We start from the raw sequence: 26,679 nt of genomic DNA, 5'->3' as shown, positions 1-26,679 counted from the left end.
ATAGGGAAGTAAATAAAACAAAAGAGTAATAAACCTGAGAGAACCAAAACAAACACACAACCCTAATTAACATTCATCCTTTCTTCTTGATCAGCTCTTCTTTTTTCTTCTGTTAAATCAAAACAAACCATAATTATATTAGATTATAGATTCCTAATCACGCCTCGAAGTAGTAGATCAGGAATAGGATATAAGTTACTAATTACTAATGGCGGATCTCACTTGTACGACGCCGTTTGTGTTATATCCATTACTCGTGATCATCCTCTTCTTCTACTCAGTTAACCACCGTAGCGGATTTCTCTCCTCCGTCGTCGACGACGATCCTTCGTGTCATCTCTCCGTCTCCCCGCCGTCTTCTCCTGAATCAGTTCTCTCTTACTTCAGATTCTTTCCTTTACGTTCTTCTTCGTCATGTCTCACCACTCTCAACAACGTACGTTCAAACTCTTCTTCTTGTTTTGTTAACTTTGTTTCTTTTTATTTTCTTGTGTTATGTCTTTTTAGTGTTAGCTATGTTAGCTACGAGATTTTCTATTCATTTTTTTAAATTAATGTTGTTTTATAATGAAACAGTCTTCGTCAGAAGGTACGGTGGTAAAAGAAGTCGATGAAGCAGCGGAGAGAATCGAAGAAGGTTTGGCGATGGCTAGAGCCGCCATAAAGAAAGCCGGAGAAGTGGATCTCCGTCGTCGTCGTGATCGGAGGAATGGTTCGGATTCGGGATTCGCATCAAATGGATCTATCTATCTCAACGCTTTTACTTTTCATCAGTTAAGACCTTTTCTTTCTCCTATTTTTGCTTCTTCTCTATCTATACATATTTAGGTTTAAGCACATGATGTTATGAAAAATATACAAATTAGTATACAGTTTTTTTTTTAAACATCATTGTGTAGTTTGATCACTAGGCATTTCCCTTGTTAGATTTGAATTAGTTTGGCTTAATAAATAGTGGAGATTTAATAAATAAATGTAGATAACAAGTAGGTGCTCAATAGATATGTACTCTCTTCCTTTTTGTTTTCGCCAACTTTTACTCTAAACCAACTAAAAATAGTATGTGTCAGCATCAAAGTTCTATATGACTTTCCATTTTTAGTAACCTGTGCAATACTGGAGTTTCCAATTTTGTTTAATACTTTCGAGTAAAGTGTAGTTTTAGCTTTTAGTTCTCTCCATACCTTTTCTCTCAATCTCTCAATAGTTTGACCTTTGCAAACATAATCATTCACCTTTTTCGTACTTCTATGCTAAAAAGTGTCAAAAGTCTTACACTATACTCTCCATTTATAGATATAATAATATAGTTATGCATATGTAATGTTTTTCTAAATAATTTCATTACAGGAGCCACAAAGAGATGGAGAAGAGATTTAAGATATGGACATATAGAGAAGGAGAGGCTCCTCTGTTTCACAAAGGTCCTCTCAACGACATTTACGCTATCGAAGGCCACTTCATGGACGAGATCGAGAACGGGAAAAGCCGCTTCGCCGCAGCTTCACCGGAGGAAGCAACCGTGTTCTACATCCCTGTAGGGATCGTCAACATAATACGATTTGTCTATAGGCCTTACATTAGCTACTCACGTGACCGTCTCCAAAACATTGTCAAAGACTACATCTCTCTCGTCTCTGACCGTTACCCTTACTGGAATCGAAGTCGCGGTGCTGACCATTTCTTCCTCTCGTGTCACGATTGGGTGAGTAGTAGTCACACATTTCTTGCGAAATTTTTTTTTTTTTAAACTAACCCTAAATATTCCTTGTTGTTCAAGGCACCTGATGTTTCAGCGGTAGATCCAGCACTATACAAGCATTTCATCAGAGCTCTCTGCAACGCCAACGCATCCGAGGGATTCAAACCGATAAGAGACGTTTCTTTGCCTGAGATCAAGATTAAATACGGCAAACTAGGGCTTACACACAACGGAGAACAGCTTCAGAAGCGCAAACACTTGGCGTTTTTCGCCGGAGGGTCTCACGGAGAAGTCAGGAAAGTACTTTTCAAACACTGGAAAGGAAAGGACAAGGACGTCCTTGTCTACGAGTATCTCCCCAAGTCAATGAGCTACACGAAACTTATGGACCAAGCAAAGTTTTGTCTGTGTCCTAGCGGCTGGGAAGTGGCGAGTCCGAGAATCGTGGAGGCTTTTTACTCTGGTTGCGTTCCGGTCATCATAGCTGATTCTTACGTTCTCCCGTTTAGCGACGTGTTGAACTGGAAGACGTTCTCCGTTCATGTTTCTGTAGAGAAGATACCTGAGATTAAGAAGATTTTGGAAGCGGTGTCGGAGGAAGAGTACTTGGAGATGCAGAGGAGAGTTCTTGAGGTTAGGAAACACTTTGTGGTGAACAGACCATCGAAGGCGTATGATATGTTGCATATGATTATGCATTCTATTTGGTTACGTAGGCTTAATGTTCGTATTCCTCTTTGATAGTGATACTATAGTGTTATACTCTTTGATAGATGAATACACATATCAAGTTGACAAGTTCTATTAAATATCTAAGACTATGACTTCTTCTCGTGTTGCATTTTATATTTAGAGAAGGTTGACAAAGTCAAGAACGCGACATAGTGATGAGTTTTATCGAGTCAAAGTCAGCATCATCGTTGCAAACTCCTAAAAGCAATAAAATATTGTTACGGAAACGTCTTATAAAGAGGGAGAGAGAGAGAGGAAGAGGAACATATTGTTCTCGAGCTCTCCTCTGTTCTAACTAATCTTCGTGTCTAGATAAAGATGAGTTTATGTTCAGAGATCTCTCTACATTCTGTTCCTCTTTGGAGTAGAGCATGTTCTGTTTATAATGGGGACGATCAAGACTCTTTTCTACTCTACCCTGAGCTTCTTTCCTCTCCATTGAACAAGTCTCTTGTGATCAAAACCTTTGATTCGTCTGGCGTTGTCTCTGTCGGAGAATACAAAGTCAAAGCTAGTCTTTCCTCCACTCTTCAGAGTATTTTCGACAAGTATGGTGACATTGCATCAGATTCCAAGATCCAGTCTCTCTCCACACGGACGTACCATCTCGAGACTCTAGCCGAGGTTGTTCTTGAACTCCAGTCAACGCCTCTGCATCGGCTGACTGAATCACGAGCTAGTGAGATTCTAGCGATTGTTAAGGACATAGAAACCGCGAAGATCCGAGTAAGTTGGTTCCGTTCTGTTCTTGAGGAGGTTGTTGAGGCAACCAGGTTTATAAAAAGACATGATACGGTAGCTAGAGAGAAAGAGGTGTGCGAGCAAGGATTGGTTCTTGCCAAGCAAGAAATGGAGTTGAGTTTGAAGAAGCTTGCAGAAAAGGAAAAAGAGATGAGGGAGTTCCGAGAGAGATTGATGAAGACAACAGGGAAACTGGGGTCTCTGGAGATGAAGAGGTCGTGTCTTGACAAGAGATTCGAGTTTCTGAGATCTAAGGTCGAGAAGTTTCAGGGTCAATCTGTTTTTACGGACATTTTGTGAAGCATCTAATGTCAAGAACTTCTATGATTACATATAGATCACATGATTAGAAATTTGAACAAATATTCACAAATCATCTAGCAAATGCTATAACTTAGCCGTTTTATATCCCACCCTTATGTATCACATATCACAGCATATATTGCATTGGAAACAAACATGAATGAACAATTGAGCATTCACAGTGAAAAATAACATTTTAAAATAACGATCGATTCTCTACATCAAAGCACAAAAACACACACATTTTACACCATGCATTACCACAGATTACAAAACCAAAGCAGAGCCTGATGAATTCCCAAGAAGGGAAAGGCGAGAAGAGAATGTATTCTTACTTGAAACAAGAAGGAAGACTTGGCCCGTGGCAAACAAAGGCCATCGCGATATATACAACCACTGCGAGTACAAGTATCAGTGCAATCCTGTACAAGGAAAAAAAAACAAGCCCATGACCCAAGAAAACCAACAACAAGAACTCTAAAGACAATGTAAGGTTATAAAATCTACTTTCAAACAAATGATCAACTCCACAAGAAAACTTACGTAAGCTTAACATTTCTCCACCACATGACGCTTCTGAAACGGCGAGCTTGCTTCCTGAAACGAAAAGTGTTCCCTTGCATGTTTGCCGTTTTATCAACTAGCAACTCCAGACGCTCCCCTCTGTCCAAGACTTTATCGATATTCTCAATCATCACGTTCCTAACCTGAAAACGAAAACAAACGCAAGCAGAAAATTAATAAAAATGCCAAAGAAATGAACAAAGACTATAGTAACTAGTGAAGATAAACTGATGGAAAAAAAAAACTATTTGATGTCATATCAATTAGAGAACACACAAAAAAGAAGAAGAAAAGAGAGTTTTAAAGGCATCTCCAAAAATAGAGTAAGCCACCGGAGATCGTCTAAGCAATTGTACCTGAGTCATTTCACCTTTGATTCTGCTAACCCTGTCAGCATTGGGATCGTTGGAATAGTATTCCATCTGCTGACTCAACACCCTCGAAAACTCATCGTTCATGGAGTAGGCTTGAGCAGAGTGAATCGCACGGCCGTATGTTCTCACAAACCTCTGATGAATCTCCTCCAGAAACGCAAACGGAACACTCCCTGCCGCATATAGAAAAAATAGTTCGTATTAAAAACACTTTAACTAAACCAAACTCTCATATACACAAACAAACAGTTTTTAGCTTCCAAATCCCTAGAATTGAGCTTCCGCATAACCGATTAAAAAAATCGAATTAAAAATAAATAAAGTAAAAACTGAGAAGATTGGGCTTTACTTCCGGCGGTTTCATCGGCCATACAGAGGACGGTGAGACCATCGGTTCGCTTCACGTGGAAGACGTACCGATCCTGAGAGTAGGACACGTGGCTATCCACATCTTCGCCGGGCAGCTTCTCCAAAATCTGCTTCGCGATTGAGCTCGCGTTGGTCGAAGTAGCGCTAAACTCCGATAACACCACCGATCCACGAGCCACCAGCGCATATAAGATCGCCATCTACTCCAGCAACTGTAGAAACCTCAGATCTTGACTACAACGAAGGAGATGAACACAATCCCATCTCTAGCCACAAACTGATCTATTCGACTGCGAAATCTCAGAATGGTTCAACACCGACTCGCAAATCGAAGTATCTCTCGTCCTTTAGCTATTAGCAATGATTTTAAAAGTCTTTAATCTGAAGCCCGCTTACAGTGACCACTTTTTTTGAATTTTGAATATTTTTAGGCGCAACAACGTATCTGGCCTCATTCTGAACTTTTTGGGCTTGTGGCCCGATTCTAATTACTATCTTACACGGCCCATTATGTTTTTTTAATTAACATACTTCTTTTCTCGGTTAATATTTCTTGTTTTTTTAATATAAATACGTTACTCAACTGTTGAAAAGTGCAAACTATGAAATAATGAAATTGTATTTTAAGAAAATAGAACAAGTATATGATTGTATGAACGTAGTGACCAAATCATAGTGGTTTCAAAAGCAGACAACATACTTCTGTTTTAATATTGAGTTCAAATTATAAAAAAAAATATATATATATAATATTTGGAACTATACAACTGCAGTAATGAATAGTATTTTGTCGTAGAATACCAACCAACTTCTTTCCAGAGCTCTAAAAGCAGTAATAACTTTAGTAGACCCACCACTACTTGTACTTTGCAGGTTTCACGCATGAAATTAGGAAAGTGTTTTATAGGCTTCTTTAATAATAGAAATCTCGATATAAATTTGATTAGGGTAAGGTTAATTAGTGATCCACCAAACCAGCGACGTAAAGAGGTTTCTGTTTCCCGGTTTTACCAACCGCTGCAGTGGAAAGTACACATTATTGTCCTAACTCATACGTTAACACAAACAGCAAAAATTTTAAAGAACATGAACTCTGTCTCTGCATGAGGACAAAAAGCTGAACCGGAATTAACCGGGTTGTATCCTAATCAGAATTCATCTAATCCACTAGGCTCCACCAGCACATAGAGCGGCTTCCCTTCCAGCTTGTGTTGTCCCTATCACAATTCAAAATTTTACAATAAACTTAAACGAGTAAATTTCAGTTGATACCATAATCCTAAACCGAACCACAAAACCAAATCTATCACTAAAGCCATATCCTTTCTGAAGAACAAGCCGAAAGGTAACTTCTTAACAAAGTAAGAAGAAATGTCACTCACCTTGACTTCAGGCAAGCCGATAACACACGCACATTCCACAACTTCAGCTCCCTGGCTTTCTATATAGTGTCAAAGTGTTAACAAATGTCACATAACCAATGAAGATAAAAGTTCATTATCAATCGAAGAATATAGGAAAAAGGAGAAATACCCATGAGACTAATAGCGGCGGAGAGTGTGCCACCGGTAGCGACAAGATCATCGATGATAATGACGCGTTCTCGTGGCTCAACGGCGTCAACGTGCATCTCTAAACGGTCATGTCCATACTCGAGCTCATAAGACTCCGATATGACCTTCCCTACAATTACATTTTTGCCGTTTTCAGAATCTCAATAGACTATCAACAACAATTAAAAAAAAAACAGATAATGAAGTAAAAAAATGTAAAATATTACCTGGTAATTTTCCGGGTTTACGCAAAGGGACAAACTTTGCACCTATGGCTAATGCAATAGACGGACCAAACATGAAACCTCTTGCTTCAACTCCTATTCATATACAAGCACTTGCATGTAAGAAAATCGATTTTTTTTTCTTTATTGGGTAAAAAATAGTGACGATATAATAAAGAAAACAGAAACTAAAAAAAAAAAATAGAGATTAGTTTACAAAAAAAAAAAAAAATAGAGGAGGTTTACCAGCAACAACAGAGATATGCATGTCTTTGTAGCGATCAACAAAGATATCAATTGTATGTTTAAAGGCCTTGTGATCCAGTAACAACGTTGTTATGTCCTGAAACATAATCCCTGTCCGAGAGAAAACAAAGAGACTTCTATCAGAGAATTGTAATAACAGGAAAAGAGCATGCAAAACGTCAGGTGTCTCGTGAAACGAAACAGAAGAATATGTTTTTAAAGACCTTTCTTGGGGAAATCAGGAACAACTCTAATAGCTGCTGATATAGCTTCAAGCCTTGGATCTCCTTTGAGCCCGTTCTCCGCCGCAAACATTGCTTCTCTACCTTTCACTCTACTTACGAATTTTTCTGATATATAAATATCTGTCAAAGAGCGTATGAGTAATATATTTATCTCTCTTTCTCTCTATCTTTCCTGATGAGTAAATGAAATAATTCAAAGTGGAGAAGTATTAAATTTCCCTCGTAAAAGAAGGAAAATGAAATGAGATCAGATCATATCTCTATATGTGATTCTGTCTTCTTCTGTTCACCGCCACTTGTAGAAGAAAGTAGTTGTGAGAGAGCATTAAATAATTTTTTTTTTAATAGAGAGCAGAAAGAGATTGGAGTGTGTGTATCCCACGCACGAACTGAGTCGGCACATAGAATTTATGAACCGCAATAATCACAAGGGCTAGTAGCAAGTGCCAAGTAGTAGTAGTAGTATTAAAGAGAGGGAGAGAATCCGAAGGTGGAAAGAAAATCTTATTGATCTTCGAGATAATCTTTGGTTTTTTGTCTTTCTTTCTCTCTCACTCTATAGTCTTAACGTTGATAAAAAAAAAGTCTTGAACAAAAGACCTATAATTAGAGAGAGAGATTCGATACTCTCTGCCTCTCTGCATATAAAACCATTTCTATAAAAAGAAGCGCCCATTCTCCTATAACTAGTTCACATATTCACATTCCTTGTTTTGTAGCATGTCTCCTCCATCCCCATCAACTTGCATAAATAAATATTTTGCGAACTGGAGTACATTTGTAGGCGTGGGGGATAGATTACTTTTAGTTCTAGTCAGCTATCTCTCTTTCCCTTAAACCTCTCTTCGTAGGTGCTAACATTTCTGTCTCCTACACTAAACTTTTGTGCAAGTAGGAGAACTAGTTTTTACAGATTGCGTATATAACAGTTACTTTTTAGCTAGCAGCAGTACTGGTTTTTATGTGAAACCAAAGCGTAAGTAAAGTACTTAAGTACAGAAGCAATCAAACACAAATACTATCATTAGTAAAGAGCCAAGGTGCGCCAAAATTTGAGTGGGACATGCTTACTATTACCAAATTGTATGGTTTTGGACCTTTTGGTAGATGGTATGGTACATATATTAGTTTTGAATTCAGCTTTAGATATGATTAATTATAATCTAACTACACTTTCTCAACCAAAATATAACATGCAACCGCACGTCAACTTATAAAAACATTAAATCAAGAATATAATAAAAGGTTAGTGGAGTAACTAAATTTTAAATATTTTCTTAGTGTGAATCTGAAATGATTATCATGGATGATGATAAATAGACAATAATTTCTTAGGATAGTTTTCATGCAAAGAAATAGTAAAAACCACGTGATTATAGTTGGCTAGAAAATTAGAACATCCATATAGCTTTCAGCTGAAAAAATCATTCTCTAGTTTAAACAGAAAAACAAGAAGAAAGGACTGCACGAGCTACAAAACCAACAGTCTCAACAGCTTTGTTTCAATTTAATTCCAACCACCGAATCTTATATCCTCCACAGCAAAGCCTACAAACATGAGTCCATAACATGCTTGTAAGGTTTTAACACAATAAAAAGGGTCACCATCCAGTTTCATACACATAGCTCTATTAGTTGAGTGAAGAATTCCTCCTAATTATATTTAGAAACTATGAATATATCAGAGTTCAAGTTGAAAAGCAATCTAAGCATATGGAGTATGAGAGTATCTATATTGTTAAAGAAATAGAAATCAAAAAGCTTATGTATAGAGTTGCTCTTATCAGCACCATCAAAAAAATACTAGTTCAGATATAGACAAAAATTAAAGTGGCAACTTCGAGGAGATATCCCAAGTTTTTTGATGTAGTTTAATAACTAAATAATCATTCAGTATGAATGATTAACATCATATTGAATTTTATCTAGATTATTTAACTATTGTCAAATTTAAAGATAACACAAGCGCAACTGTAAGAAGAAAGACAATCTATTAGAGTAATATTTTACATGTTTAAGAAGCATGTAAAATTAGTGAATTGGCATGTTTAAGAAATAAGAACCCTTTTGAACTGTGATTTCATTGTGGTTTTAGAAAATTTTAAAACACAATGGTTGTGGAAACAAGACATGTTTGTAAGCCCATAATTTTTTATCCCGAGAGTCAAATCAACCATTGCAATTTGGCCCATAGACTGGTAGACATATTCCCAACGCTGAAAAGAGTATTGATGGAAACCCAACAGTATTGACTATATAATTCTCCTTCTTGATATGAAGGACCTTGGGGGTGGGTGTACAACTGTACATTTTAAATTAGGTTAGATGAAGATTAGTTACGGTTAAATAGTTCGACCAGAAGCCATTTAATGAATTCGTACTAATATTAAAGAAAAAGTTGATTAATTTAAAAGTCCGAGTTAGAGTTTGGGATCCACCATCCTTGCTATAATATTACAGTGTCCATTATTTATTAATTCATCACAAAATGTCGCAAGAAAAATATTAAAAAAATATCTCCAGGAATGTTAAATACGTATTAACAATCCGAACTAGTTTCAATACGCATTCAAAAATTATAGATTGGATATCTATCTTGTTCAATCTATAAACTTTTTCCATTTTATTGGAAGTATCATATCAAGTTATCAACAAAAGTCCAAAGAATATCGTTCAAAAAAAAAAAAAAAACAAAAGTCCAAAGAAAACATTATTCAATTCTACTACTTTGATAGAATATCATTTACCGAGTGTGACAATCTACTTTTGTATTGTTAGCTACGATTACAATTAATCACACAAACTTTAAATATCCCCTTCATCAGTTTTGTCCATAGTGTGAAACTTATTGTAAAAATTAGTGTCTGTATCTTTTATTTCATTTTTCTATCAAAAATGTTTCAGACCGTTTTTTGTCCCTTCAGACCAAACATCAGAACAGGTTCAGATCGTTTTTCTTATCCTCTCCACCAGTGATACTGGAACCTAATAACTTAAAGCACACTTTCCTTGAAAAGTGTTTAGTACCAATAAAGCTATTGAAGTTTGCTTACTCCTCGCTGTATATATATGTTAACCAATCTGAACTTTTCAACTGCTCATTCAGATTTTTCACCGCTGATAGTAAATCATGGAAGACAGCTTTAATTCGAAGTGTGTCTGTATTGAACAAAAACACGAATTTATGTACGTATTAACGTATGTAACTTTAATACGTGTGTATTATGAGAAGGCAACATAATACATTCATTTTTTCTCAATAGAAAAAAAAAACACAATACATTACTTTTGTCTGTAGGTACTAGGTAACATAACAAATTATGAACTGCTCATCGGATGGTTTACACAAATAGTAAGAACTAATATTGTTAAAGCAATAAAAAAAGAAACTATTGACATTAAGTTGGTAATAAAAGTTATATTTCTTTTTTAGTTTCGTTATGACAAAATCCGAGAATGTCGGCTTGATTAAACATTGGTGTTTTCTGCACTATCATTTTTATATTTTGTTACAAAAAGAAAAAGCTGAGGCTGTTATTTATGTGCACACGTGTGGATCAAATACTGGCACCACCTTTATTTATAACTTCAGTTACAGTAAGTGCCTAACCATATAGGACTAAAAACATCATTGCAAATGTTGGTGTATACATTTAATCTAGCATAAAGTCTAAATAGTTCTTGATCTATTGTGGGTTTAACCTTAAATGAACGTTGAAATATCTACCGCCTTCACCACCCGACCCAACGATATTTATTTGGCTTTTATTTTACATATATGGTTGGAAAATTGATAAATGACAAAATTGACTTAAAGTGGAAGATAAACAAATGGTGCACCGGTCAACTAAGCTGAATATCTGACGTGACCTCGTCGCTATGTTACTTACATCCAACAAAGATAGGTTAAAAATCAGTTTTGTGTGAAATAAGTTTTTTTTTTCTTATATTTTGGGTAACTCAGTTTACAAGTGTAGTTGAGATCAGACCGTAAATCAAGACTCTATGTTTTGTTTATGTTGAATGCACATGATTTTAAAATCGTTCCTTGCTTATGTTGTCATATAGTACATCAGTACATTGTCAACCAATATACTCCACCAATACACCTTTATATATAAGCGCTGAGATAAAAAAATTTGTGGGTATCAAAACTTAGGCATGATCAGTCCTTGTATGGCCATGAAAGTTACGTTAGACAAATGAAAGTTCAAGTCGTGTATAAACTAGAGTCATTCAGAAAAAGTAAAGAAGTTGTGTTGATAAATGAAGCATTAGATATCTACTGATGTTACGGAGGCTTGGAGAACAAATAGTGGGCTCAAAACATCTTGATTATAGATCATAGACGAAAAGGTCAATTTACAAACAAAAGAGAAAATTCAACGTGAAGCTCTATATAAATAGTTAGTTGGAGACATAAAACAGTAACATCAGACGCTAACCCGTCTGATTTGTCTCTATCTCTCTTCTGGTTGTCCGAGTTCTTAGAAATAAACTAAAAACCCTAAAAACGAAGAAATATTGAAGAAAAATTTAAAAAGATGGTACACTCGAGAAAGTTTCGAGGTGTTCGCCAACGCCAATGGGGTTCTTGGGTCTCTGAGATTCGCCATCCTCTACTGTAAGTCTAGTGTCTATATATGTTATTATATATGATACCAATTATTTTACTTAAATTCCTTACATACTTGCATTTTTCATATGAAAGACATTATTGTTCTCATCAAAATTCATTTCTCAATTATAAGATCATTTAGGCTGAATATGTGACGAAAACAAACCATAAAGTGATCGAAGTTGTAGATTGAATTTAATCACCCTCATTGTAAACGTTTTAATGTGGATATTCCTATAATTGAAAATGTGTACTCTCTATAGGTACAAAACAAACTAGAAATGAAGATGTAAACACTAAAGTTTACCGTTCCAAACTGGTATGTATTAACGAGTAATGTATTTACATATGTGTGAGAAATTTATATGCAGGAAAAGAAGAGTGTGGCTTGGAACATTCGAAACAGCAGAAGCGGCTGCGAGGGCTTACGACCAAGCAGCTCTTCTAATGAACGGCCAAAACGCTAAGACTAATTTCCCGGTCGTTAAATCGGAGCAACAAGGCTCGGACAATGATCACGACCCTAACTCACCTTTGATGTCTACAAAGTCCTTATCTGAGCTTTTGAACGCTAAGCTAAGGAAGAGCTGCAAAGACCTAACGCCATCACTAACGTGTCTCCGTCTGGACACAGACAGTTCCCACATTGGAGTCTGGCAGAAACGGGCCGGGTCGAAAACTAGTCCCAACTGGGTCATGCGTCTCGAACTCGGGAACGTAGTCAATGAAAGTGCCCATGAGTTGGGGATGAAGAAACAAGACGTGGAGAAAGCAGAAGACGTAGAAGAAGAAGCTAATGTTGATGAGGATCAGTTAGCTATGGAAATGATCGAGGAGTTGCTGAACTGGAGTTGACTTTTTACCTTACCGGATGAAAGTCTAAAGAAGAATAATGGTGGGTTTTTTTTTCACAAGCTTGATTTTCGGATTTTTTATATTCTTTCCACAGTTTATAGTGTGATTAAGATGGATCTATCAATCCATAATACATGTAAGAAAATTGTTTAAAAATACGTGTAAAAATGTATTATATACACACACATGGGGTTGGTGTATATTAAGATTTGGGGTCTATATCGATAAATCTCCTTGTATCATTGAATGAATGGGACTAAATGTCAATTTACTGTTATTAACAACTAAAACGATATTATAAGAAAGAACATCAAGAAACAAAATACATACTGGTTTCCACGAATATATCTTGGTTCAAAGACTATAGATCATGAATACTCGAACATAGTAAATATTGTACACACACACGACATAATCTAACAGTGCGCTCTGGCGAGTTACTCGATCTCTTTTACCGAAGAGTTGCAAACGGTCTAAATGAAAATTTGTCCAGAAAGAAAAGAACAAAGATGGAAATTTAGAGGGGATGATGTTTGACGATAGTTGCAAAGCTCTCTGACGCCTGTTGTAACCTGAAGTTCTCGCTGAGAGACGATGCTACTTTAAGAGGGCACTGAGCAAAGAATAACACGAAACAACGTCAGATGTCAAAACCAGAAACAAACATTTTAGCTGTTTTGAAGAACTCGTAAAAAAGGATAAAAGACGCTTACTGTATGTGGAAGTATCAATCTGTTCAGGAAGTTCCTTTATATCAACCTCAAACCTGGCTTGCACCTGTAAACAAAAGAAGTTACCACACCATTAAATACCCCCAACAACTCATATCAATTCAAAGCTAGGCAGACGTATCAAGAAGATCAAGCTCCATACCTGATTAAGAACTTCCGAGTCTGAAGCTGATGCCACAAACGTGATCGCAAGACCCTTTGTTCCAAACCTTCCAGCTCTCCCGACCTATACCATAACAGCAATGTTACAAGAGCCCTTTGTTCAGTGAGAATCAAAATAATTAATATGAGATCTCAGGATTTAAAAAATAAACGAACACTTACCCTATGAAGATATGTATCAGCAGAATCTGGCATGTCGTAGTTGATAACAATGTTAACACGCTCAATGTCAATGCCTCTCCCTACCAAGTCTGTCGCCACTAGAATTCTCTTGTGTCCTTCCTTGAAACTTTTGTAGTGAGTCAGCCTACATATAATATCATTGTGAAGAATTAAGAATTGGTCACTATCCAGAGCGGCATTAAGAGCAAATCGGGGGGTGGTCCGGAAGAAATAAAATACAAACCTCTCTTCCTGAGACATGCCAGAGTGAATGCATATTGAGGGGAAATTGCATTCAATAAGCAACTTGTTCAGCTCCCCAGCTCTGCTAACGCTCTTCACAAATATGACAACTTGATTGAAGTCCAATGCGTCAAGAAGATCATTCAACTTGCGGTTCTTCTCCATCTCGCTCAGTTTGATGTAGTGCTGTTACAACGACATGACACAAAAACAATCAGAACGCTCAAAATAATATACATACACCAACCAATATGAAAAGTAATGAGACATAAGTTAGATTACCTGGACAAGCCCATGAAGAGTCAGTTTGGCTTCATCATCAACATATATTTCCATTGGCTGTAAGGAACAAATATCAGAGTAAAGTATATTAGCAAGCTTTCCTCAGGAAATGATTTCAACAAAATTTTGTGACGGAAACAGAACCCCTGAACAGAGATCCTCGTCCACCAGGTTTTGCATCCTCAAACACCAGTATTGCTCGGAACATTAAGGCCACTCAGCGTGATGAAACCTTGAAACCTCACTACCCCCGACTCAAAACCCACCCAGCACCATGGCAACTCAATAGAAAAAAAACACACAATGGTGATATATGATCCCACTGCGCAAAGACATCACTGAACCTCTCCAAAGCTATGTGTCGCCTTCAGAGTCTCCCAAATTTTCCGAACCCTAACATACTACCCAAGGCCACACCAAAGCTAAGTGACACCTTCATAGGCTCCCAGTTCTCCGAATCCTAACATACTACACAACGCATTATTGGATTGAGACCAGGTGAATCAAATGATAGGTTTCCCGGGCGAGGTGTGGTCAAATAATTCAAGAGAACAGGACTTGGAAACCGAGGGAGTTTTGGCCGTAGGAAATTACATCTTGCATAAATTTCTTGCAGACTGGGCGTATCTCTTTGCTGAGCGTTGCTGAGAACATCATGACTTGTTTATCGTGAGGTGTCATCTTGAAAATCTCCTGCACATCCCTCCTCATGTCTGGAGAAGAATATTTACAAATGTTAAAAAACAGAAAAGACAGGGATAATATCTTTATAAACGAGGATGTTAGAGGTCAGCATACCGAGAGACTCGAGCATTTTATCACATTCGTCAAGAATAAAATGCCTCACATTCTTCAAAGAGAGATCTTTGTCCCTGGCGAGTCCAAGGACCCGACCAGGTGTTCCAACAACAATGTGAGGACATTCATTCTTCAGCAAGTCTTTGTGAATTTTATTGTTGACTCCTCCATAGAACACTGAAACCTTCGTATCAGGCAGATAGGTACTGAATCGCACAAACTCATTGCAGATCTGCAAATAATTTTCATTATCAAGCATGAGAAAGCTTGGGGACAGGCAGCAGAACTAGTTAATAGAAGCAGAGAGGACGACATACCTGGTAAGCTAATTCCCTTGTATGGCACAAGATTAGGGCGGACACCTGGCCAGGAGATGGCTCGATCTGTTGCAGAGTCGAAAGCACAAAGACGGCAGTCTTCCCCATACCAGATTTTGCTTGGCAGATAACATCCATGCCCAAGATAGCTTGAGGGATACATTCATGTTGCACTGATGTAGAGCCAAAGAAAATTGTAGCGAAGGAACCGTTTAGAATTAGAAGATAACGTTACGAAATTCTAAGCTCGCTCCAAATCAATAGATCGAAATAGCGTTTATTACCTGAAAAAATAACTAAAATGTCAGTACACATAGCAATTATATAAGTGGTCGGAACAAAAAAGTCAAGATGCAAGCTCAGAAACAAGGCCAGGAGTGAAATGAACTTGCCTTCGGATGGATGCTCAAATCCAGAGTCAACAATAGCTCGGAGAAGCTCCGGCTTCAAAAGGAAGTCTCTGAATCCAGAACTGTGTATGCCAACATAACCTCTGCCACAAAGAACAAAAATATTATTATCTTCCATGAAGTTTTGCAGTAAAGAACTTACAAATTGCTACTCTCATAATCTCAGAAGTAGCCAATATTCTCATGAAACAGATCGAAAAGAGAGAAAAACAAACGTACTTCTTCACGGCATCGCCATTTACTTTAGTAGCAGAATCTAGAAGTTTCTCGTCCTCTTCCTCATAGTCCAGAAGCTCCTCCTCGTAGACTTCGTTGTCTCTAACGTCTCCCATACTTCACAAGCGGGAAGATACACAAATTTCAGATAAATTTCCACGAAACCTCAGATTCAGCGAGAAATCGTATACACAGACATCGTTACTAGATCCTAAGCACAATAAATTAGTTGAAGATCGAGAAGATACCTGAGAATTGAGCGGAGCTGATTAGATCTCGAGATCAAATTAGGGTTTTCCAAATCTCTTGATAGGGTTGACACGAAAATATCAGAGAGAGAGAGAGAGAGAGTCCCAATATCCGCGAGACTGGATAGGGTTGACCCGAGTCAAACAAGGCTTTATTATGGGCCTAATACGGAAACAAACTCAAGAAAACACTTAAAATTGTAGGCCCATTAGTATAAAGCCCATTAGACACTCTTAACCCTATAGTCTCCGTAATACGTATATATATACCGAGGCAACAGCGCGGCGTCTTCTTTTAGTCATTTCGTTACTCCTTAAGACGATTTCGAGATCCAACTTACTCTGCTCATCTCTCAGGTAAAATTTCTCAATCCACATCTCCATGGCGATTCTACACTGTTAGGAGTTCTAGAATTCAATTACGTACACTGTTAGGAGTTGGAGTTTTAGGTTTTTGATTCGGGATTTAGGAATCTTACGGGAAGTTTAACTGCAGCTTGTAGAATTTGGAAACTATGGGAGACGCTAGGGACAACGAAGCCTATGAGGAGGAGCTTCTGGACTATGAGGAAGAGGACGAGAAGGTCTTAGATTCTGGGAATAAAGTTAATGGCGATGCCGTGAAGAAGTGAGCTTTTTTTCCCAGACGCTGGTAGTTTATTTTTGTAGATTACTGTAATGCTTGTTAGCTGTTAGGGTATCATCTGTTGCTTACTTTAATTAATAATAGCAAATGTCTAAGTTCTTCAATACTAAATTCCTGGAAGCGAATAAAAGACTGTCTTCTGTAATTTGTAAGTTCTTTACTGCAACTCTTCATGGAAGCTAATAGTATTTTTGTTCTTTGTGGCAGAGGTTATGTTGGCATACACAGTTCTGGATTCAGAGACTTCCTTTTGAAGCCGGAGCTTCTCCGAGCTATTGTTGACTCTGGATTTGAGCATCCATCCGAAGGCAAGTTCATTTCACTCCTGGCCTTGTTTCTGAGCTTGCATCTTGACTTTTTTGTTCCGACCACTTATATAATTGCTATGTGTACTGACATTTTAGTTATTTTTTCAGGTAATAAACGCTATTTCGATCTATTGATTTGGAGCGAGCTTAGAATTTCGTAACGTTATCTTCTAATTCTAAACGGTTCCTTCGCTACAATTTTCTTTGGCTCTACATCAGTGCAACATGAATGTATCCCTCAAGCTATCTTGGGCATGGATGTTATCTGCCAAGCAAAATCTGGTATGGGAAAGACTGCTGTCTTTGTGCTGTCTACTCTACAACAGATTGAGCCGTCTCCTGGCCAGGTGTCTGCGCTTATCTTGTGCCATACAAGGGAGTTAGCTTACCAGGTATGTCCTATTTACTTCCTTAACTCCTGCTCTCTTCTTCTAATAAATAGTTCTGCTGTCTGCCCCCAAGATGTTGATGTTGATATTTGTTTGCAGATCTGCAATGAGTTTGTGCGATTCAGTACCTATCTGCCAGATACGAAGGTTTCAGTGTTCTATGGAGGAGTCAACAATAAAATTCACAAAGACTTGCTGAAGAATGAATGTCCTCACATTGTTGTTGGAACACCTGGTCGGGTCCTTGGACTCGCCAGGGACAAAGATCTCTCTTTGAAGAATGTGAGGCATTTTATTCTTGACGAGTGTGATAAAATGCTCGAGTCTCTCGGTATGCTGATCTCTAACTTCCTCGTTTATAAAGATAATATCCCTGTCTTGTCTGTTTTTTTAACATTTGTAAATATTCTTTTCCAGACATGCGGAGGGATGTGCAGGAGATTTTCAAGATGACACCTCACGACAAACAAGTCATGATGTTCTCAGCAACGCTCAGCAAAGAGATACGCCCAGTCTGCAAGAAATTTATGCAAGATGTAATTTCCTACGGCCAAAACTCCCTCGGTTTCCAAGTCCTGTTCTCTTGAATTATTTGACCACACCTCGCCCGGGAAACCTATCATTTGATTCACCTGGTCTCAATCCAATAATGCGTTGTGTAGTATGTTAGGATTCGGAGAACTGGGAGCCTATGAAGGTGTCACTTAGCTTTGGTGTGGCCTTGGGTAGTATGTTAGGGTTCGGAAAATTTGGGAGACTCTGAAGGCGACACATAGCTTTGGAGAGGTTCAGTGATGTCTTTGCGCAGTGGGATCATATATCACCATTGTGTGTTTTTTTTCTATTGAGTTGCCATGGTGCTGGGTGGGTTTTGAGTCGGGGGTAGTGAGGTTTCAAGGTTTCATCACGCTGAGTGGCCTTAATGTTCCGAGCAATACTGGTGTTTGAGGATGCAAAACCTGGTGGACGAGGATCTCTGTTCAGGGGTTCTGTTTCCGTCACAAAATTTTGTTGAAATCATTTCCTGAGGAAAGCTTGCTAATATACTTTACTCTGATATTTGTTCCTTACAGCCAATGGAAATATATGTTGATGATGAAGCCAAACTGACTCTTCATGGGCTTGTCCAGGTAATCTAACTTATGTCTCATTACTTTTCATATTGGTTGGTGTATGTATATTATTTTGAGCGTTCTGATTGTTTTTGTGTCATGTCGTTGTAACAGCACTACATCAAACTGAGCGAGATGGAGAAGAACCGCAAGTTGAATGATCTTCTTGACGCATTGGACTTCAATCAAGTTGTCATATTTGTGAAGAGCGTTAGCAGAGCTGGGGAGCTGAACAAGTTGCTTATTGAATGCAATTTCCCCTCAATATGCATTCACTCTGGCATGTCTCAGGAAGAGAGGTTTGTATTTTATTTCTTCCGGACCACCCCCCGATTTGCTCTTAATGCCGCTCTGGATAGTGACCAATTCTTAATTCTTCACAATGATATTATATGTAGGCTGACTCACTACAAAAGTTTCAAGGAAGGACACAAGAGAATTCTAGTGGCGACAGACTTGGTAGGGAGAGGCATTGACATTGAGCGTGTTAACATTGTTATCAACTACGACATGCCAGATTCTGCTGATACATATCTTCACAGGGTAAATATTCTTTATTTTTAAAATCCGGAAATTTCCATATTAATTATTTTTATTTTCACTGAGCAAAGGGCTCTTGTAACATACTATTACTGTTATGGTATAGGTCGGGAGAGCTGGTAGGTTTGGAACAAAGGGTCTTGCGATCACATTTGTGGCATCAGCTTCAGACTCGGAAGTTCTTAATCAGGTCTTGATTTTTGAGCTTCTTTATACGTCTACTGTCTAGCTTATTATTTATATGAGTTGGGATATTAAATGAAGTTGTAATTTCTTTTGGTTACAGGTGCAAGACAGATTTGAGGTCGATATAAAGGAACTTCCTGAGCAGATTGATACTTCCACATACAGTAAGCGTCTTTTATCCTTTTTTACGAGTTCTTCAAAACAGCTAAAATGTTTGTTTCTGGTTTTGACATCGGACTCTGTTTCATCTTATTCTTTTGCTCAGTGCCGTCTTAAATTAGCATCGTCTCTCAGCAAGAACTTCAGGTTACAACAGGCGGCATGGAGCTTTGCAGCTATCATCATCTCCTCAGAATTTGTATTTTAGCTTCTTTTTTTTCTCGACAATTTTCATTTAGACCGTTTGTAACTCTTCTCGGATTACTCTCCAATTCGCACTGATGAAATCTGTCATGTGAGTCATGTTTTTTCTACAAGCTTTTAGTATTTTAGGTGTCTCAGGAACGAATATATAATGGTTGTTGTGGCTGTGCTTAAAAATCATATTCATATGTTAGGTATACAGTCGAATTACGTACTAAGTAATAGACTTTTTTTTCTGGTCAAGTACTAAGAGTTTGATTGGTGAACATTAGTATAAACAATATTTTTTAAAAAACAAATTAAATTTTTTATTATTTTTAAAAGATTTCAAAATAACTTTTTTGATAAATTTTAATTTTCTTTAAAAAATTATTAAAATGAAAAAAATATATCTATAATTGAAATATGTCGCTTTGCAATAAACAAAAAGAAAAGAGAGCTCTCGACTAGTCTTTGAAATACTAAGATTATTGAGATTTTCCGGTATATTAATTTGCCAGCCGGCTATGTGTTGTTTTTGTCGTAAAAAATTAAACTTATTTTTTTCTAAAAATTAAATTTTAAATTAAAAAAAATAAAATATTTTTTATGAAAAGTATGATTTAAAATTATTTTGCATTTAAAATATAATTAAATTAAATATAATCTATTATTGTCAATAAAATATATATAAATGTAATATATTTATATCATTGAGAAATAAGCTAATTATATATCATATACTTATTTTATATGATAATTTTATATACAAATTATTTATTACTTTACTAATCATTGTATTAGTTGTGTTTATGAGTATAATGCTTTTGTAGCATACTGTTTTTGTAATATATTGCTACTGCTTTGCCATCAACTCTATCAGAGGCTTAAGTAATAGATTAATGGCAGAAGACAGTGCATACAAATTCAAGATATCTAATTTTTAAAATACATACAAGAAAAATAGAAGGGTTGAATAAACTAATGTTAAAACAGTGAAAAAGAGGTTTGCTTGAAAAAAGAAAAGAGAAAGAGAATGAATTTCATAGATAATGGGTATGATTAGTTGAACTGTAATTTTAGAATTTTACGGTAAAATTTAATGTGTAGGAATTTTTTATTTAGTTTTAAGCCAAGTTCGGAACTATGCTATGCGCTAGTCGGACGGTGATCCCTTACCGAGCGAATTATCAAAAATCAGAGATTAAGCAGAATATACGTAGAGCCTAGTTTTTATATTTTTTAATTATATATAATACATGTGAAAACTAAACATAGAAACAAGATATCCGACCCGGACATAACAAATTATCAACAAATCAGACAAAAAATAGGGGAGTATTTGAAGATTTTCTTAGAATTATTATTGATGTTGTTATATAATAAATAGTCCATGTAAACAACGAAACTCTGTTGTCCAGCGGCTAATGTGCCCAGTTAAAGTCACAGAACGATGGTCCTATTCATCATACAATTATCAGTTTCCAACTTTTGTGACCGAATAACATAGATTCGCCACGGCCAAGGTTCGTAGAACGCTTGCTTGCTGCGTTTTAGAACAGGGATGGAATGTACATTTAATATTTATTGTTACAAGAATAAGATTGATACATCAAAAAGAGGAGATTTTAGAATAAAAAAAATTTACAGCTATTTTTTTTTTTGGCTGTAGCTTTAAAATCCAATATAAAACATGATTGATGATTTAAAAACAGTAGACAAAATTAAAGCTAAAATCAGCTCCTGCAGTCTACCCAATCATCCTTGATGTATCCAAAATTCTATATTAAAAAATGTATTTTGTTTAAAACAAAATTGGTAAATATATTGGCTATTTATATGAATTGTAATCCCCTAATATATTAAAAGATAAACATTTGTAATAAATGTGTTCACACTAATTGATACGTAGAAGTCTCACAGTCATTTAAAAATTTATTTGTTCATATACTAATTTTCTTAACTCCAGCGCATACAATTTAATGTGTTCATACACTAATTTTTTAATCAACTCATTTTTAGTTTCAGCATTTTTAACTTTTGTATTAGTAAATTGAAGTTATCTCCGTGCAACTACTAAATAATATCATTGTTGAAAAAAAAAGTTACAAACTCATTAAGATTCGCATCAACTAAAATGTTGTAATGAGAATGTTTTTAGAAATTGAAAGTTTCGTACCTTGCGAAACTTGACCATGGTTGAAGCTTCGGTACACGAAAGCAACAAATAATTGTAAAAGAATATAAATTAAAGAAATTGAGGTGAAAAACACCACACACAAAGTGTGATCTCTAATTTAGCCAAGTAATGCTTTTTACTGAGTTTTCATATCAAATTAAGAATTAAAAAATAATCATATTGGTAGGAAACAAATTATAAATCAGAAAATCTTTAAAAGAAAATAAGATCATTTGCAAAATCAATTGAAAAACAGAATTCAAGTGCCGATTGAAGAGATCATATTATTTTCGACGCAACCCTAACACCTTCTATTCGATTATATCTTGTTTTTAATATATTTACCCAGAATTGTTTTATAAAAAAATACACGCTATTGGTTGTAGAGTACGCCAATTTTACAACATGCCTAACAATATTGACACGACGGACGCCCAACAATATCATATATTCAAAACTATGAAAATATCTAAAAATTATGTAAGTAGTCACAAATAAATATCTAAAAATTACAATAAGAATGTTCAAAATACTTATAATATCTATTTTTCTCCATCCAAATATTTAAATTGAACTAATTTTAAGTAAATTTAAGAATTTATTGTTACATTATTTAAATATTTAGGTTTTATATTATTTTTATTTTTCAGATTTTGAGGAAATGAATCCGAACAGATTTATTTCTTCCCTAGAAAAAGCTATACAACAAGTCCCTTAGTACAATGTAAAACAAAAAATTTAATTAACTATTTCACTCTACACATGACACAGATCCTTGTAATCTAATATTTCTTAAAAATAATATATGTTTATAGTCCAAGTATAGTTATAAATATATAGTAGCAACTATTTGATTGACTTAGCATATAAGTATATGTTTATTATCATGAATTGCAGCAGCAAATTTGTCTCTTTCCTTTGAACTTTTTTTTAATTAATATTTTTTTTAATTCAATGCCAAGTGTCAACTTAACTCCAAAAGAATCTTGTCAGAATGGAGTCAAAATTACGTGTAATAGTCAAAACATTAAATAAAACTGTAGCAAAACCAACTCAGAAAATATTCACTTTCAATTTATTTGTAACCGCTACTTAAAACTACCACAAAGCATCAAATCTATGGTTAGATAAGATAACTAAATATTTACATTCATTGGCTCAAAATAATCTTTTTACATAAATGCCACTTTCATACGTGTGTAAAACGAGTAGGATGACCTTATATCTACCAATCAATTTCACATTCTTCTCCATCACAAACTAGTCATGTCACCTCCAACACTAGACCAACTACACACCTACCATGCCCAAGAAAGGGTGATATTCTCTAAACTGGTCCTACAATTTTCAAGTTCACCATCTGAATCACTCCTTGTCATGGCTACATGGTTTTGGCTTGAAAACTTTGGTTTTGAAGACATTTTTGCAACCATCTTTGCTCTTCCAGATCGACTCATTGCATCTCTTGCTAACGAAGCTGTCTCCTGCTTCCGATGCATCGAGTCCTCTGATCCCCCAAATGGCTTCGACCAAATCCCTCTCACTTCACGATATTTGCAAAAACAGATCTCACTTTCCATGATTTACAAATATCGATACACCGCCATTGCTGGTATCAAAACCTTTCTAAACACCATTTGTTCTAGAATCTTTTCAGACATCCTTGCACAAGTTCTTCCATATTCTTCACCACCATATTTCGTCCCCGGATTCCACCCATCTCTGATCATACCTGGCTTCCCGCATCCGACTTTCGGAAACATCAATGTCATGCGACCTGATCTAGGTTCTGGGGTTAACACCTTCAACAAACAACTCGTTCCTATTCCCAAAGGGTCTTTGGGAGTGGAACGATCACTCCATGGAAAGTGAGAACGATCGAACCATGTTTATAACGTTTTCTCGTGGCTTTCCTGTGTCGCAGGCCGAAGTTAAGGAGCTTTTCACCAACATATTTGGAGAAAAGTGTGTGGTAGGCGTTTACATGCGAGAAGACTGCGTAAGTTCACCTAATATATTTGCGTGTAACAATGATCAGCAACAATCACTATTTGCTAAGTTGGTTTTGGACTCGGTGGTTACGGTGGATCGTATATTAGAAGGTGAGAAGCTCCAAAAATTTCGGATCAATGGTAAACACATTTGGGCTCGCAAATACAACGATAAGAAGGACGGACGTACTTGCTTCACCTAAAAGTTGAAAGAAAATCTAATTTTTTTTTGTTCATCTTTATCTTAATGTTATAATTTAATAATAAGAAAACATATGTAATGCCTGACGCCTAGCTCTTTAATTTTGTACTTTCTCATTATGAATGAAATATGTGTTCACATAATTTAGCAATGTCACTGCAAATTTACTTTAAAACAAATGTAACACAAAACTATATTGTGCATGAACACATCCTCTTTTTTATCAAGCTTATGCTGATTCACTTTTGATTAGGCGATTAGTCAGAATTTTATCTAGATCTATTGACTTGAAGGAAATAATTTCCCAAGAACCATATTGTAAGTACACTATCAAATTACTTTTCAAGTTAATTTTCTTCCAAGCTTATTAAAATATAAAATTGTATATTTCATATAATATTTTTGTTTTGCTTTAGTATTTACGTGAATACAATTAAACTACATAATAAAATGTCACAAAACTAACTAAAATATATGATAAAATATTAACTTCAACATCAATTGGCAGATATTTACTAAATTCAAATTTCTTACTCATATTTTATGCATGCAGTAGTTTTTATCCTTTTAAAATACAGATATTACAATATAAAATAAATGACACATCATAATATTATTGGTAAAAGTTGAAAAATTATCGGTTGTAACTGGTAAATAAATATTTGAACTAGTGGAATAAAAATAAATGTATTAACAGGAATGGAGTATAAAAAATGGAATCGATTAATTCCATTTATTCATGAACAAATTTGTTATGGACTAATTTTCTTTGTATATCTATTTATTTATGGAATTGACGAAATGACTATTTTATTTTATTCATAGTAAACGATAAAAGTGGAATTAATAGAATCGATCATTTCAGATCATTTTAATTTAAAAAATACAATATTTGAACTAGTTGAATAAAATAAATGAATTAACAGAAATATAATATAAAAATAGAATCGATCCATTCCATTTATTCATGAACACATTTTTTATGTACTAATTTTCTTTATATTTATCTATTTATTTATGGAATTGACGAAATGAATATTCTATTTTATTCATGGTAAATGATAGAAGAATTTGTGGAATTAATAGAATTAATTATTTCTTATCATTTTAATTAAAAAATACAAATACTTGAACCAGTGGAATAAAATAAATGGATTAACAGAAATGAATTATAAAAATGGAATCGAACCATTCCATTTATTCTTGAACAAATTTGTTATGTAATAGTATTATTTGTATATTTATTTATTTTCGGAATTGATGAAATGGCTATTTATTTCATTTAGGGTAAACAACAGAAAAAACTGTGAAATTAATAAAATCAAGCATTTCATATCTCTTTAATTAAAAATAAAAAATTTAGTTGCAGCCATCATCTTCCGCCATTTGGTTTAGTAGTAGTAATAGAAGTAAAATTAATATCGACTGTGCGCAACACAATCCACGAATACAGAATACAAAGAGACAAAAGTTTAACGTTATTGTTAGAGCAAAAAAAAACAAGATTCTCTAGAAATAACAATTTAAGGTTTAAAAGTTAACAATTTTAAAATCATTTGCGTCTGTAGGGATTACAAATTTGTTATGCAATAATTTTCTTTGTATTTATCTATTTATTTATGGAATTGACGAAATGACTAATATAAGTGGTAAACTATAAAAGTGGAATTAATAGAATCAATCATTTTATATCATTTTAATTTAAAATGAAATCGATTCATTCCATCTATTCATGAACAAATTTGTTATGTAATAGTTTTCTTTGTATTTATTTATTTATGGAATTGACGAAATGAATATTCTATTTCATTCATGGTAAACGATAGGAAAATTTGTGAAACTAATAGAATCAACCATTTCATATTTTTTAATTTCAAATGCAAATATTTGAACTAGTGGAATAAAATAAATGTATTAACAAAAATGGAATATAAAAATGGAATCGATCCATTCCATTTACTCATGAACAAATTTGTTATGTAGTAGTTTTTTTTGTATTTATCTATTTATTTACGGAATCGATGAAATGACTATTTTTGTAATCACTTTTTATTTCATGCATGGTAAATAATAATAAAAAATCGTGAAATTAATTGAATCACTCCATATCACTTTAATTAAAAAAAAATACAAATTCAGTTGCAGCCATCATCTTCCACCATTTGGTTTAGTAGTAGAAGTAAACTTAGTATGGACTGTACGCAACACAATTCACCGATAAAAAAAATACAATGAGACAAAAGTTAAATGTTATTGTTAAAGCAAAAAACATTAAAAAAACACAATTCTCTAGAAATAACAATTTTAAAAATAATTGCGTTTGCCGGGAGTCAAACCCGGATCTATTGCTTGGAAGGCAATTAGACTACAGACGCTTGTTGGAAGTCAACTCGATCACAATTAAGTTATCAGACTACATATTTATTTAGTAGTTCCATACAGAGTTTACAGTTCTAAACTCTACGCATTCAGTCGTTTGTACATGCTGATGCTGAAGATAGCAAGCTGGAGGAAGTCGATTAAAAGTTTTATATCTTGTCACCTGACATGTAGTGTCGATGGCCAAACCAACTATTAACTATGTCTTTGTTAAAATGCACTCACGTCCTTTTATATCGTTTATATACAGAATTGATTTAAATAATCTCAACTTTATCTACTAGAAATAGATGGATCACAATTAAAATAT

The 26,679-nt window shown here is 35.2% G+C and overlaps 7 protein-coding genes and 1 pseudogene across 10 annotated transcripts; 5 read left to right on the top strand and 3 right to left on the bottom strand.

Moving 5' to 3' along the window:
• Window positions 1-20: 20 nt before the first annotated feature.
• Window positions 21-2,615, top strand: LOC106370660 (probable glycosyltransferase At5g11130). The gene is made up of 4 exons (XM_013810657.3): window positions 21-436; window positions 577-773; window positions 1,351-1,705; window positions 1,781-2,615. Exons 1-4 carry the CDS (start codon window positions 209-211, stop codon window positions 2,441-2,443), a joined length of 1,443 nt encoding a protein of 480 aa, XP_013666111.2. The 5' UTR covers window positions 21-208; the 3' UTR covers window positions 2,444-2,615.
• Window positions 2,616-2,750: 135 nt separating this feature from the next.
• LOC106372428 lies at window positions 2,751-3,881 on the top strand. The gene has a single exon (XM_013812637.3). The coding sequence runs from the start codon at window positions 2,753-2,755 to the stop codon at window positions 3,473-3,475; it is 723 nt and encodes a 240-aa protein (XP_013668091.1). The 5' UTR covers window positions 2,751-2,752; the 3' UTR covers window positions 3,476-3,881.
• Window positions 3,554-5,170, bottom strand: LOC106372429 (vesicle-associated membrane protein 713). The gene is made up of 4 exons (XM_013812638.2): window positions 4,766-5,170; window positions 4,399-4,589; window positions 4,022-4,185; window positions 3,554-3,900 (listed from the first exon to the last, which is right to left on the bottom strand). The coding sequence occupies exons 1-4, from the start codon at window positions 4,983-4,985 to the stop codon at window positions 3,810-3,812; spliced, it is 666 nt and encodes a 221-aa protein (XP_013668092.1). The 5' UTR covers window positions 4,986-5,170; the 3' UTR covers window positions 3,554-3,809.
• Window positions 5,171-5,764: 594 nt separating this feature from the next.
• On the bottom strand, window positions 5,765-7,434 carry LOC106372427 (adenine phosphoribosyltransferase 5). Its single transcript, XM_013812636.3, has 6 exons — window positions 7,033-7,434; window positions 6,809-6,919; window positions 6,566-6,658; window positions 6,319-6,468; window positions 6,168-6,226; window positions 5,765-6,002 (listed from the first exon to the last, which is right to left on the bottom strand). Exons 1-6 carry the CDS (start codon window positions 7,121-7,123, stop codon window positions 5,934-5,936), a joined length of 573 nt encoding a protein of 190 aa, XP_013668090.1. The 5' UTR covers window positions 7,124-7,434; the 3' UTR covers window positions 5,765-5,933.
• Window positions 7,435-11,597: 4,163 nt separating this feature from the next.
• Window positions 11,598-13,022, top strand: LOC106370659 (ethylene-responsive transcription factor SHINE 2). Its single transcript, XM_013810656.3, has 2 exons — window positions 11,598-11,677; window positions 12,043-13,022. The coding sequence occupies exons 1-2, from the start codon at window positions 11,598-11,600 to the stop codon at window positions 12,524-12,526; spliced, it is 564 nt and encodes a 187-aa protein (XP_013666110.1). The 3' UTR covers window positions 12,527-13,022.
• On the bottom strand, window positions 12,876-16,212 carry LOC106372426 (DEAD-box ATP-dependent RNA helicase 15). Of its 2 annotated transcripts, XM_013812634.3 has the most exons (12): window positions 16,096-16,212; window positions 15,851-15,964; window positions 15,614-15,714; window positions 15,222-15,394; window positions 14,905-15,136; window positions 14,701-14,819; window positions 14,107-14,163; window positions 13,826-14,010; window positions 13,582-13,726; window positions 13,400-13,483; window positions 13,240-13,303; window positions 12,876-13,139 (listed from the first exon to the last, which is right to left on the bottom strand). In XM_013812634.3, the coding sequence occupies exons 2-12, from the start codon at window positions 15,961-15,963 to the stop codon at window positions 13,129-13,131; spliced, it is 1,284 nt and encodes a 427-aa protein (XP_013668088.1). In that variant the 5' UTR covers window position 15,964; window positions 16,096-16,212; the 3' UTR covers window positions 12,876-13,128. The 2 variants fall into 2 exon arrangements, with proteins under 2 accessions (XP_013668088.1, XP_048598363.1); XM_048742406.1 differs by lacking the exons at window positions 15,851-15,964; window positions 16,096-16,212 and having other exon boundaries at window positions 15,222-15,505.
• Window positions 16,213-16,346: 134 nt separating this feature from the next.
• Window positions 16,347-19,882, top strand: LOC106372425 (DEAD-box ATP-dependent RNA helicase 15). Of its 2 annotated transcripts, XM_013812633.3 has the most exons (12): window positions 16,347-16,452; window positions 16,592-16,723; window positions 16,949-17,049; window positions 17,269-17,441; window positions 17,538-17,769; window positions 17,856-17,974; window positions 18,512-18,568; window positions 18,665-18,849; window positions 18,949-19,093; window positions 19,197-19,280; window positions 19,377-19,440; window positions 19,542-19,882. In XM_013812633.3, exons 2-12 carry the CDS (start codon window positions 16,611-16,613, stop codon window positions 19,550-19,552), a joined length of 1,284 nt encoding a protein of 427 aa, XP_013668087.1. In that variant the 5' UTR covers window positions 16,347-16,452; window positions 16,592-16,610; the 3' UTR covers window positions 19,553-19,882. The 2 variants fall into 2 exon arrangements, with proteins under 2 accessions (XP_013668087.1, XP_048598364.1); XM_048742407.1 differs by lacking the exons at window positions 16,347-16,452; window positions 16,592-16,723 and having other exon boundaries at window positions 17,158-17,441.
• A 222-nt stretch (window positions 19,883-20,104) lies between these two features.
• Window positions 20,105-24,938, top strand: LOC125579062 (annotated as a pseudogene). Its single transcript, XR_007317021.1, has one exon. The product of XR_007317021.1 is annotated as an uncharacterized LOC125579062 (transcript).
• The last annotated feature ends 1,741 nt before the right edge of the window (window positions 24,939-26,679 follow it).

This window comes from Brassica napus, chromosome A10 (assembly GCF_020379485.1).
Source record: "Brassica napus cultivar Da-Ae chromosome A10, Da-Ae, whole genome shotgun sequence".
NCBI lineage: Eukaryota > Viridiplantae > Streptophyta > Magnoliopsida > Brassicales > Brassicaceae > Brassica > Brassica napus.
The sequence above is the reverse complement of the archived record's forward strand: the minus strand, read 5'-3'. Positions and strand labels throughout refer to the sequence as shown.

Bases quoted from the DNA above. Each gene is read 5' to 3' on its own strand.
- LOC106370660 (XM_013810657.3), top strand. From the start codon at position 209: ATGGCGGATCTCACTTGTACGACGCCGTTTGTGTTATATCCATTACTC. The intron at 774-1,350 runs GTTAAGACCTTT...ATTTCATTACAG, and splicing joins AACGCTTTTACTTTTCATCA to GAGCCACAAAGAGATGGAGA. The intron at 1,706-1,780 runs GTGAGTAGTAGT...TTGTTGTTCAAG, and splicing joins TCCTCTCGTGTCACGATTGG to GCACCTGATGTTTCAGCGGT.
- LOC106372428 (XM_013812637.3), top strand. From the start codon at position 2,753: ATGAGTTTATGTTCAGAGATCTCTCTACATTCTGTTCCTCTTTGGAGT.
- LOC106372429 (XM_013812638.2), bottom strand. From the start codon at position 4,985: ATGGCGATCTTATATGCGCTGGTGGCTCGTGGATCGGTGGTGTTATCG. The intron at 4,590-4,765 runs GTAAAGCCCAAT...TATATGCGGCAG, and splicing joins GGCCGATGAAACCGCCGGAA to GGAGTGTTCCGTTTGCGTTT. The intron at 4,186-4,398 runs GTACAATTGCTT...TTTCGTTTTCAG, and splicing joins TCAAAGGTGAAATGACTCAG to GTTAGGAACGTGATGATTGA.
- LOC106372427 (XM_013812636.3), bottom strand. From the start codon at position 7,123: ATGTTTGCGGCGGAGAACGGGCTCAAAGGAGATCCAAGGCTTGAAGCT. The intron at 6,920-7,032 runs GTCTTTAAAAAC...TCTCTCGGACAG, and splicing joins TCCTGATTTCCCCAAGAAAG to GGATTATGTTTCAGGACATA. The intron at 6,469-6,565 runs GTAATATTTTAC...ATGTAATTGTAG, and splicing joins TAAACCCGGAAAATTACCAG to GGAAGGTCATATCGGAGTCT.
- LOC106370659 (XM_013810656.3), top strand. From the start codon at position 11,598: ATGGTACACTCGAGAAAGTTTCGAGGTGTTCGCCAACGCCAATGGGGT. The intron at 11,678-12,042 runs GTAAGTCTAGTG...ATTTATATGCAG, and splicing joins GAGATTCGCCATCCTCTACT to GAAAAGAAGAGTGTGGCTTG.
- LOC106372426 (XM_013812634.3), bottom strand. From the start codon at position 15,963: ATGGGAGACGTTAGAGACAACGAAGTCTACGAGGAGGAGCTTCTGGAC. The intron at 15,137-15,221 runs GTATGTCGTCCT...AATTATTTGCAG, and splicing joins CAAGGGAATTAGCTTACCAG to ATCTGCAATGAGTTTGTGCG. The intron at 14,820-14,904 runs GTATGCTGACCT...ATTCTTCTCCAG, and splicing joins TAAAATGCTCGAGTCTCTCG to ACATGAGGAGGGATGTGCAG.
- LOC106372425 (XM_013812633.3), top strand. From the start codon at position 16,611: ATGGGAGACGCTAGGGACAACGAAGCCTATGAGGAGGAGCTTCTGGAC. The intron at 17,442-17,537 runs GTATGTCCTATT...ATTTGTTTGCAG, and splicing joins CAAGGGAGTTAGCTTACCAG to ATCTGCAATGAGTTTGTGCG. The intron at 19,281-19,376 runs GTCTTGATTTTT...TTTTGGTTACAG, and splicing joins ACTCGGAAGTTCTTAATCAG to GTGCAAGACAGATTTGAGGT.